At 40.7% G+C, this 11,904-nt stretch overlaps 1 protein-coding gene across 5 annotated transcripts in view; it reads right to left on the reverse strand.

Moving 5' to 3' along the window:
• Positions 1–7,896, reverse strand: part of dennd4a (DENN/MADD domain containing 4A) — a 22,150-nt gene extending 14,254 nt beyond the window's left edge. For all 5 annotated transcript variants that reach the window (XM_086027453.1, XM_086027450.1, XM_086027451.1 and 2 more), the window contains exons 1-9: positions 7,675–7,896; positions 3,711–4,042; positions 2,442–2,688; positions 2,280–2,349; positions 2,010–2,179; positions 555–793; positions 411–477; positions 266–324; positions 54–198 (exon numbers count right to left, since the gene is read on the reverse strand). In XM_086027453.1, the coding sequence (XP_085883579.1) occupies positions 54–198; positions 266–324; positions 411–477; positions 555–793; positions 2,010–2,179; positions 2,280–2,349; positions 2,442–2,688; positions 3,711–4,021 (1,308 nt within the window). In that variant the 5' untranslated portion in view covers positions 4,022–4,042; positions 7,675–7,896. The remainder of the gene's footprint in view (positions 1–53; positions 199–265; positions 325–410; positions 478–554; positions 794–2,009; positions 2,180–2,279; positions 2,350–2,441; positions 2,689–3,710; positions 4,043–7,674) is intronic.
• Between the last annotated feature and the right edge of the window lie 4,008 nt (positions 7,897–11,904).

Raw genomic sequence — 11,904 nt, forward strand, 5'->3', positions numbered from 1 at the left:
TAGCTGTGGCAGTTTTTTCCTAATGTATGGCAGTAGAATAGACAAAGCCTTACAGACACAAGTGCCTCTGTAACACTGGTGAGAACGGCAGGCCGCAGGGAGTGAACCAGTATCTTGTGCTCTGTGACAGCCAACACCAGCAGTGTGGCAGCATTTTTCGGGCCCAGATTCAGTAGTAATGTGGAGAGCCTTCCACCACTAGAGGGGAAAAAAATTCATTAGAGCAGTGATGCTTAAGGCAGTAGGTTGTCATTATTTGTCTCACCTGAGAGGCAGTGGAGAAGACACGGGCTGGCTCAGTATCAGGCTGTCATGTGGAGAGAGCTTCAGAAAACAGAGACCAGACGGTGAACATACTGGAAGATAACCTCGAAACTCAATTTACACAATTTAAACATTCACACTCATACCTGTACAAGGATGCGTGGCCTCTGGGTAGAGGGGAATGGCACATTTTGCATGAAGTGAGAGATGTGCCTATACACACACAAATCGCCATTAGAACCAACGAACAATGTTCTCACATAATAAATAAAAGTGCAAACGTGGCTAACTTTTCAATGGGCAGAGCGTGTGGTCCAGAGATGGAGTATCGATAGAGAAAAGTGAGGAAGCTCCTGAAGGACTGGAAGAAGGGCCAGTGGGAGAGGAGACAGATGCTCTTGTTGCTGTAAACGTTTCTGGTCCCGCCGGGTCCCAGATCGGAGCTGAGAAGGCCGAGCTGTGACAGTTGACGCTCGGACAGCTTCTCCTCCGAATAAGGCTCATAGAACTGGATCGCTGCTCCGTACACCTGCAAACCAAAATCAGTCACCGTGTTACAGCCCAGGTCCTTGATGTAAACTTCACGAAGGCACACAACTAATGTTAGTACTAACACAAACATCATTATATGCAAGTATGCCAACAGCTCAACAAGAGACTTTTGAAGAACCACTTCACAAACAACCGCTATGACACCAGGTCCTTTGTTCTTCTTCACACATAAATTAGAAATTATTCTAGGCATGAAGTACCTGGGGGCCTGCGGTGTGCAGAAAGATGGCACCGCACGATCAGTGAGCACTGAGGCGTTTAGCAATGAGCTATCCATAATTCACAAGACGAGCTACACATTTTCTTTTTATGCCGCATTGCTCTCAAAGTCAAAACAGTCTTTTTAGTATTCCAAACAAAGCCCTTAAACTATTTGGAATCCAGTCAAGAGTTTTTGGAGACGCTGTCAGGATAGTGTGTTATTCTTGGAAATTGTACTACAGTTCATCAACAAATTCATCTCTGTGGGATACTACAGTGTTGAATGTGTGATTAAAGGAGACATTGTGCAGTTTCTCACAATTTAAAACAGTTCCCAGGTATCAAATAACATGTCTGTGATATTAAAATACATCCCGGATCAACAATTACACTAAACACCCCTTATTTTTGTCTGACCAAAATTAAGCTGTTTTGAGCACTGTCTCTTGCAAGTAAACCAGAACTGACTCCACCCCATTTACTGCTTATCAGACGCTAATGCTATCAGCTAATGCTAATCTGTGCATCCAACAAAATTCAGCGCAGCTCTGCTTATCCTTTGCTTTGAAAGTCGAATTTGTTGCCTAGCTGCCAAGTCATTGGTGGAGACTCTCACGGTGGGCGTGGTTATATGTAAATTAGCCCCACTGCTACAGTGTGTAACAATGGGGCGGAAATTCTGAATACTCAACACATTCTCAGAAATTGGCAGATAAAAGGTTTCCATGGTTGTTTCATTTCAAACTTGAGTGGGCTGACACTCCAGAGACCCAACAAAGAGGACTTTTACAAATAACTCAGTAAACTACAGTCATATGATTTTTCAAAGAGAATATAGAAAGTATGCCTGTGAGTATTGTTATACTACCATTTATAACTTTTGAAGCACAATTTGTGTTAAAATATCAGTTGGATCAATGGAGTCAAATTTTCATGTCCACTTTACAGTAGAAGTCACGTAAGTCTCAGGTCGACTGCTAGTAATGCTTTACCTTTTCTCCTGAAGCTCCCGTTAGGACAAATGTGGAAAAAACGGGAAGGGCGTGTTTGGTGTGCGCAGGCCAGCACTCAATTGTTGCCCCCATTGGCAGACAGAACATAGGCACTGACTCAGGCAATGGAAAGGACTCATAGTCCTCTTCGGGGTACCTGCACAGCAGACCTGTAACAAATACATACATTAACATTTAGAACTTTACTACATCTGTATTTGAACTTAATGTAATAAGATTGCACATTTTATAGAAAGATGGTTTCACTACCTGCTTTGCATGCAATAGTATTTGCTTTTGCCAGAGATTTCTTGTAACACAAGTAGACAGATGATCCCCACTGGAAGATGACAAGACACCAGTGGTCAATGAAATTGTGATATACTATATACGTGTATTTTTTGTCACAATATCCAAGACTTCTCTCCCCACCATGCTGCTGTTGAGGTTCTTGTCCACCTTGCAGAAAGTGTGAGGGGGTGTCTCCCCCTTGCCGGGCACGATGACGACGACATCAGTGACGGCCAGCGAGGTGTGTGGCTGGCTCTTAGGAGCGCGGCGGTAGGTGATGTAGATGCGTTGAGATGACGAGTTGCTGATGTTGGCCGGGCGACCTGCGGGTGTTGTCTGGACGATGTGACATCCAGGCTTCAGCTTTTCTTTCCATTCATACAAAACCCTGAAAAGAAATAAGACTGTGTTGTTGCCAATTCCCAAAACTGTAGAGCTGTCATCATATACATCCATACATTCTTTATAGTTAACACACTATAGACAAAGCGTGGGGTCAGTCTGCTAGCCTGTCACTTAAATCTTGACTATTAAGTTAACCAGGAATCCTCATTCCATCAACAAGCCCTTTCACACCAACCATCTAAATCAGTGTTTTTTTTTGTTGTTTTTTTTTCTTTTTATTGGCTCTTGGGCCTGTGTGTAAGTTGACAGTGTGGGATGGGGGTTTTGAAGTCAACCTGTCAATTTGGTGGAATGCCCAAGACTCACTTGCCACGTGTTGAAAGCATTTGTCACTGTCACACTGAAGCTGCTATGCATCTAATCATCTTAATAGGGAAGGCATACACACTTTGGACACGAAAATCCTGCTTCAAGTTCTGTCTGAATGGGACAGACAAATTAATCTTGAATGATCGGTGGTGAGGAGAGCTACATGAGATTCATGGACATATTTAAATCACCAGGTATCACCAGCTCATTCTATACTGAATGAGGGTACCTGCTTACGTTGTGCGTTGCCACACCGGCCAAAAGCAGTGACAATGCTGTGGTCACAGATGGATCCCGGCAGCCATTTCCCCACAGAGATGTCAGTGCGTCACATTTAAAGGGAATGAGAGGAGCCGCTTTGATTGACGGTGAATGGTCACAGCCATACCGGCGCATACTGCCCTTTTTTAAATATGCAGATTTGTGCGCATCTGCGAAATTACAGAGAGCAGATCTAATCTGCCTCTGTGCAGAATTACGCTGCTGGCCGCGCGGGGCTTGCGCCATTCACAAAACTCGAAACCGGTATTTTCTTCCATTTCACTTCCTGTAGGTGCAATGGCAAGATATCTATACACATTTGTCCATGGAGTGCATTTCATGATGTGTTTAAGAGCAGATTAATGTGACCCAAGGCAGAGAAGTGATTAGTGACGCCGGTGGGTAAAGGGTCAGTGACTGAGGATTAGCGCTTACCCAAGATCTGTCAGCGGAGGCTTATCTCTGCCTCGCTTGAAGCACAGGAAAATCTGCGGCCCCATGAGGCTGGCTCCATTGAGCTCCGCAGATAGGCCCGAGGGGGTGCTTTCGACACAGGTGAAGCCAGGGGGTACCTCTTCGCCCAGGGAGCGGATCACTACGGCGACATCTGTGATGGGCGCTTTGGGCTTGACAGATTTTGGTGTGGTATCATCAAAGTCCAGCTCCTCTTCCAATAGCTTGGACGAATCAGTGAGACCTGCAATCACGAAATAGTCGGCGACACGGGGCGCTTTATCCTCCATCATTTCCCATTCCCAAAGTGAGGGCTGGAATGCAGAGAAGAGAGGGAAGGAAGAGAGCCTCGATGAATTTTAATCACTGGGATGGGCGCAACATAAAAGCACGAGGAAAGTTAAAACACATTTCAGTGTGTCGCTGAGCATCTTGTAAGAATTTCAATGGATGCATTAAACACGGTTGCTGCGGCAGTATGAGAAATGTAAAACAGACGTAACCTATATAACAAATTCATACCTTACTTGGGGGGAAAACACGACCATAATGAGAGCATCTGGAAACACTTTCATTCCTGTCTGCAAAATCTCTCAATATTTCACCCAGAAATATGGGAAAACCTTGAGACTGGTGACCTTACTCTGTGCTGTGACTGATTATGTAACACAAAACGTGCTTTTGTACAGAATACAAAACGGACGAGGCAATGCAACATAACTTCAGGGAGATAAGAAAGTACACTATATTTTGGATGAGCTTTTAAGGAGGGAGCATTTGGACACAGTCGACCGTGTTATGTGAAAGAAAGGGAGCAAGTTAGGTTATCACGAAGCATGAAGCTCTGGCAGCCTGCAGCGCTAAGTGCCTGTTTTATTTCTCTCAACACGCTCATCACCCTCACTAGTGGACTGATGATCTGATATCGCCCAAACTGCTTGGCATGAGCGTCAGGCTATCCGTACCTTACACTTTGAACATTATCAAGGGTGGACGTAGTTCACCTTGCCATCGTTGATGTCATGTTGTTGTTTGGACCGAAAATGAGTTGCTACTTAATAAACAACCTCTTCTGGGTTCAGCCAAGTTACACGCTGTATTTTGTCACATTTGCTTCAAGATGATGATGAAGATGAACATAACAATCAACATGCATACAATTGATGCAATTCTTAACAATTATGCTAATATTTTCGAATTTAACGATTCCCAACCGCCATGAGAGATCGTCAGGTGCGCCGCACGAAATGATCAAATTGTATTGAGTTGGCAGTGACAGGCAGAACAATGAAACGATGTTTCACCTGATGGCAGAAGGTACAACTTACCTTACCATCTACCTGTTGCCATACATACAACAGAATAATAGCTTTTTGTTAAACTAAACAGGCCCAGATTTCACACAAGTACATTAGTGAGTACATTGTTTCAGTATACTTTTTGTGACATTTCTGTTGGGTGGCGTGCCGTGTGATTTTTCTGATGTTTTTCTGATATGTGCCTCGGCTCAAAAAAGGTTGGGAAATGTTGTACTAACCGACACAAACTGTATGCGAGTAGCAGAAACAGTTACGCCAATGTCTGGCAAATTTAAAACCCTACTTATGACATAATGTTGAAATGTTCTTTGTTATTGCAGGTGGCTCATTTGTTCTCTACAGAGTTGAGTCTCAGCGGGAACCATCATGACTCAGCAAGAAAGAATTACAGCGCCTTACCATTCTTAGTACATTTGCATTTTGCTCAGTGTTTTTGAAAATAAAGCCATCTATGCTTTACGATGGTTACAAAAAAAGTAATTTTGCAAGTGGTTAGGAATGGTTTCAATCATGTGGTAATTATCCTTCCATTCATTTCATATAAGTCTTTTCCTTGTCCACCCTTGTGCTGGTTGACAGCCAATCACAGGGCATAATGTAAAAAGATAAACAAGCATAAGCCTAAGCACAATTTAGAGTCTTCAATGAATCCAGTATGAACGTTTCTGGAATGTAGAAAGAAGCCAGAATATGCGGTGAAAACATGCAAATTCCAAACGGGAAGGCCACAGCCAATTTTCAAACCCCAACGTGCTAACCGCTCGGCAACCGCACTGCCATGCGTTAGCACAGCAGGATTGAATCGAAGACAGCAAAAATCTTGATTTAGAAGCATTAGATGAGCAGATGATGAGAGAGTGACAGCCCCGGGGGGACATATGAAGAAGGTAGCCAGAAATAAATGAACTCAGGATGTTGCTGCATCTTAACGCCTCACAGTATCAGCAGCATGCCTCGCACAGATGGTGTTTGAGTATAACCGATGATGTCTAAGGAGTCCACTTGACTTCGAACGCTGACTTCCATGCTACGCAATACCTGCAATGAATCAAGCAGCCCTTCCGAACGGGTATTGTAGCTACTAGCTACACAACTAATAACTAGATTATATAACATGGCATCCTGCTGAGTGTCAATCTGCTCAACAAATATAAAATGACATGGACTTTATGGTTGGCGACAGCAACACCTACAACTATAAAAACAAATCATAATATAGCCTTATGGGAACATTATCCAAAATAAAGTCAACTAATTTCTGCAATTCAGCACAGGTGATTTCTTCTTATTGAATGAAAGTATCCAAGCGAGGGTGCATACATTTTTTATGAGAACATAGTGTGTTTAAGTATTTTATTCTAACTGGTAACATTGTCTGTGCTCATCCGTGTTGTAGCAAAGGAGGTTTTCTTGCCGTGTGCCTGTATCACTGGAACAAACAACTCAGTCCCCATATTTCATTCAGCAATTTTCTTGGAATGGAGCGGATTTCCTTAAACAAGCCAACTTCCTTAATCGCATCCGTTATTGTTGTTGACAATGAGTCATGTCCAAGCATCATAGTTAGTAATGCCACTTGAGACATCCTGTTCCCAAAAGTTCAAATCAATCCACAAAGGGAACCAAAACTCACAACATACATCTGGTACAGCTGTTCGACGACGGATGCATTGTGTAATAATTCACATTCTGGGGCCTCAATTACTATCTATCTATCTATCTATCTATCTATCTATCTATCTATCTATCTATCTATCTATCTATCTATCTATCTATCTATCTACCAAATCATCCATTCACCCATCCAAAGGAAAGGAAAAGCAGAGAAACAAGCCATATTTATCTCCTCTGAACATAACCAGGACTCCTGAACCCATTATAACAGAGTAACTCCAATGTATCTTATAATGCCTATATTGTCTCGTCGTGGCATTCTAAAGCCTTCCACCCCACCGGCATCCCAGTGTTGTTGTGATGTTGTTGGGGCGACTGCTTGGGATTAAAGGGCCTGTTGGCAGCAAGGGAGGAGAGCTGGAGGAGGGGGAGGAAAACATCACATTTCACTAGTAGGCATCTGTTCTGAAACCACCAACACAATCATCGTCATCGTCGTCATCATCATCATCATCATCATCACAAATTTGCATTCAGTGTGCTGTATGACACTTACTGCACACACAACCACGTGAATACAGTCGTAAAGCAGTTATTTAACGGATAATTTGCGATGAAATGACGGGGTAAAATCTAAGATGTAAGGAGGATGCAAACACAAGACGGTTGGTTCCCACACATAAGAGTCCATTTTAGGCAGCATCTCTACAGTGGATATGAACCCTCCATTGCCTCCATCAGGACCGAAGGGTGCGCGACAAGTGAACAACAACACGCCGTTAACACTGATGTGTGCACAACGGTACAATAACGGACGGACGTTACCGAACCTCGTCGGAACAGTTTATTAACGTCTTCTAATCCAACCTACATTCTTCTTACGATCAGCATTGTTAGGCAAGCACCCCTCAAAAAGCTCTACAATACGAAAATATTACAAATATCATCGTCAAAACAAAACCGTTTCGCGTTGGTTTCATTTAAATAACGTATGATGTTCGTACTGTACTCACGTCTCAAAACGAGCGGGCGCGATAACGTGACGAGAAATTCTTCAGCGTGATGTCTGTCGACGCCAAATTGATGCTCTCTTCTTTATTCCGCTCTTCCTCTCTCCATATGTCCAAACGTGAGAGTAAAATTATGGATTTTTTAAATATTTCACAGTGGGTTGATGGACGCCTCGTCTCGGTGTACGTATTCCTGAGCGGCGCTTTATCCAGACCGATGCGAGACACGTGACTTATCACAAACGTCAATGACGTCACATGTGACGTTTTAGGCAACCAGGAAGCGGTTGCGTCCAAATGTGATGAAAGCGCTGCTGTTGACTACAAGAGCGAAATACAATAGAAAATAGGCTAAAAAAATTGCATATCCGGGACATTTTGGACGCTATTCTCCTTCCACATTCCTTAATTGATTCAAACCATTCATATCTAAACAAAAACTAATTAGACAGTAAACAAAAATGCCCCCTCATCTGTCCCAGTCCAATTTAATTTCAAAATGTTCAGATCAGAAAAAGCATTTTGAGGGATGTATTCCAAATTCTAAGAATTACCAAATTCACCAAATTCCACACTTATCACAATCAAATCCCCAAACTGAAGAGATTTAATTTCACACCAACTTCAGGTCTCGCATTCTAGTACTCAACAATTCAATTAATTTTTACAGCATTTAAGTCCAGCTTTCACTCGCAGTTTCGACAGATATTGCATTATGTACACTGTAAAATAATACATACGCCACCAATTCCTTTCTTTAGCGCGTCTATTTTATTTTTTAAAGAATAATTTGCTATTCTATTTCATTTTTGTGCAAGTTACCTTTGAAAAGCTTATTGTGGGCTGTATAAAGGATTGTAACCTTAAACTGTTGTTGTTGTTGTTGTTGTTGTTGTTGTTGTTGTTGTTAAAATACACCACACAAACGGTTGTTGTTGTTGTTGTTAAAATACACCACACAAACGGACAATAACTCTTTGGACGTTCTTCTTGTTCAGAAAATTGGGGTTCCGCTTGACCCCTTATTTGGTGTGTGTAAAAGAAGTTGAGAGCTTTGACCTCAAGTCAATGAAACACCTTTTGAATTTAAACAGAGGTTGTGAGACAGACGCTGGCCCTAAAAATCTCAAACCACAAAATTCTTCTTTTTCACTTCCTGTAGGTGTAAAGGCTTCATTTACTGTACTGCATAATCAAAAACGGTCAAAAAGTACGATTACAGTGCAGTACATTTTAAAGTACTGTATATTACAGCTTCTTTACTGGTGCGCCATCTTTTGGATTTGTGGTGCAATTACTACTACTCTGATGGGTCCTCGTTTTACGACGAATTTGTACTTAAAGCACAATTAAACGTTTGGATTAAAAACACTTCTAGGCCTTGCTTGTAACAGTGTAAATTGAGAATCGTCGATTTTAACCTGTTGGCGTTATAACATTTAATGTTATATCTTATCTAACCTGCTTTATTATTTCTTATGACGACAATGATAACATTTATGAAAACACTAAGGTCATCCAATTTGTTTCAATAGTACAACTGGGTGGAAGCTATACCTTCATTTTATCCAGACTAGTATGATACACATGAAGCATTTACTTGTATTCTTGGCTTGAGGAAATGAACTTAATTGTTTCTAGGTGACTGCTTGGCTGTCACCTAGCGGCCAACATGCGCAGTTACAGTACAGTATTTGTCTCTACTTCAATTGAGTCTTTGATGCGATTGGTTTAATGGACATTGTTTTAATTAGGCGATTTGCCACATGAACACCACTGAACGGAGGGGTTGAAAGCTAATCAAACAGGACAACAGATACGACTGTGGGATTTAATTATGACTCAATTTCTGTTAGGTTCAACTGGGCTTTGTCCAATTGAGTGAAGTGATTAAAAAACTACACTCTTGTACAAGATGGTGTCAATTGGTTTATCCCGAACTGCCTTCTGAGACCATGCTCTTAACTCAAAACACTTCCATCAGAAATCATCATTCCTCATTCAAATGAAGTCTGATGTGTGTATGTATATATGTATGTATATATATATATATATGTATATATGTATATTTATATATATGTATATATATGTATATTTATATATATGTATATATATAATATATATATGTATATGTATATATATATATGTATATATATATATATATATACATATATATACATATATGTATATATATATATATATATATATATATATATATATATATATATATATATATATTTGCTTCAATCATTCGAAGAACACAATCACAACTGCTCAGCAGGCTACAGAAGACGATAAAGAATATATGACTGTGATTATTGTTATATTATTTGTCTATATGCATTGCTCGCCAGTTTGTGATCAAATATCTGTTGCTTAAAGGGTTATGACACCAAAACATTGATGCTATTTTTTGCCTGTCTATGGCATTTTGTAATTTGTTAAGCCTCACCCTCATCAGGTGAGATGAGTTCACTGCCTACTGCGCTTTTGCTCCCATGGCAAAGCAAGAAATCACCCAGATGACAGCTCGTATTTCAAGGCACCACTGTTGTTAATCTATAATTTATTCCTTTTCAGTTTTTATGTGGGCAGACTCAGATACTTAGTTTGAATGTAGAATACAACTTTGTTTACAAGTGAGGTCACGTTCAGTTCTTTATGACCATTATTGTCAAGCTTAGGCTTCTGTTATAGCATTTAGCACAGCATGTAAGCAGTAATGAAGCTATTAAAAATTAACATTGTTTTCGGCAACCGCGCTAACATTAAGCAGTGAAAGTCAGTATGAAAGAGCTGACTTCAGGCAGTAGTTGGGCTGAAAAATTATAATGGCTTTGTGTGTGTGTTTGCAGTTTGAGGCCAAAACAAAGACAAAGTACCACACAAATATGAACCGAGATCAGAGGAAAAATAAAACTCAGCTGGATTAATCATCCCCAGTCTTGATTCATTTCAGAACACCAGTCTCCAGCTGTTTGAGTTTCTAATCTAGAATCACCAATATTCTGCTTTGGGAAATGATAAGGACAGAAACGCTCATTTTTGTTTAGGACTGTAAGATATGATAATAATCAACAGTTCTCCACTGTGTATCATGAACCCATTTAAGGGATGATAGGCCCGCATATAGTAAAAATCTATGTTTAAGTGAACCTCACTGAAATGCACTGCTAGAAAAAATAACCCCCACAAAATCCCCCCCCCCAGAAAAACAAAAAAACCCAGATATTCAGTATGCATTTTACAGCAAAAAAAAAAAAAATCTGTGTAACTTCAAGTCAATCACACTTTCATGATATTAACCTGTCCACTTCATGTGATGGTCACATATAATTTCCTAATAATCCAATCTGTCTAAATTTCAAATTTGTCCGGCGCCCCCCTCACCACGAGTGAACACAAGTTGCTCAAATAGTGCATCTCCCCCAGGATGGCACATCCTCTCCAAGGCCTGCAGAGGATATGCTGAGTCTCACAGCACGGCGTCAAGGGCATGGAGGTAATACTCGGAGACAATAGGAGCGGTGAAAGGAGCCATTGGAGGGCAACAACAGTGCTTGCTATCTTGTCCTTTATGCAAAGAGGATCATGAGGAGCACTGCCACTGCAAGAGGTTCACAAATTGACACAGACACTAATACCAAACTGTCAAAATTAAACTCCATCAGGGTGGCATGAGGGTCCAGAGGTGTGTTCTGTGCTCACCATTGCCGCCCTGTTTGCTTCATAAATAGGAGTTACCTTTAGCTTTTTTTTCCAGTTTATTCAATATATATTTTTTTACGATTATTCAACATGAAACACCTTTGGATTGTAACCACTACCTAACGTCAGTCTTCTGTCTATCATTGAGCAGATATTGCTGAGTGATTACATACAAATAAATGAAATCTAATCGTGATTTAGATTTTGAATGTTCACGATAAAACATTTAGCAAGAAACACGATTAATGTGCCGAACTGCGTTGCGTGTTTATGCAAATTCCTACTTTGTGAACGCAACCTGAATGGACCGTGTTGCTTGGAGAAAGCGTATGATGTGTTATTCTGCTTTTCCCTGAGTGTGCCCTAAACTAATGAAACACCAGTAGAGTTTACTGTAAAACTAAAAATAAAAGATTAACACACATTATATATTTAAATACATCACATACTTTGGTTTAGAAATATCACCGTAGTGAATGGGAAATTTTATTGACTGGTTAATAAAAAATGAGCAATGAGTTACGA

The sequence above is a fragment of the Filicampus tigris genome, chromosome 4 (genome assembly GCF_054856515.1).
Source record: "Filicampus tigris isolate MCC_2025a chromosome 4, RoL_Ftig_1.0, whole genome shotgun sequence".
Classification (NCBI taxonomy): domain Eukaryota; kingdom Metazoa; phylum Chordata; class Actinopteri; order Syngnathiformes; family Syngnathidae; genus Filicampus; species Filicampus tigris.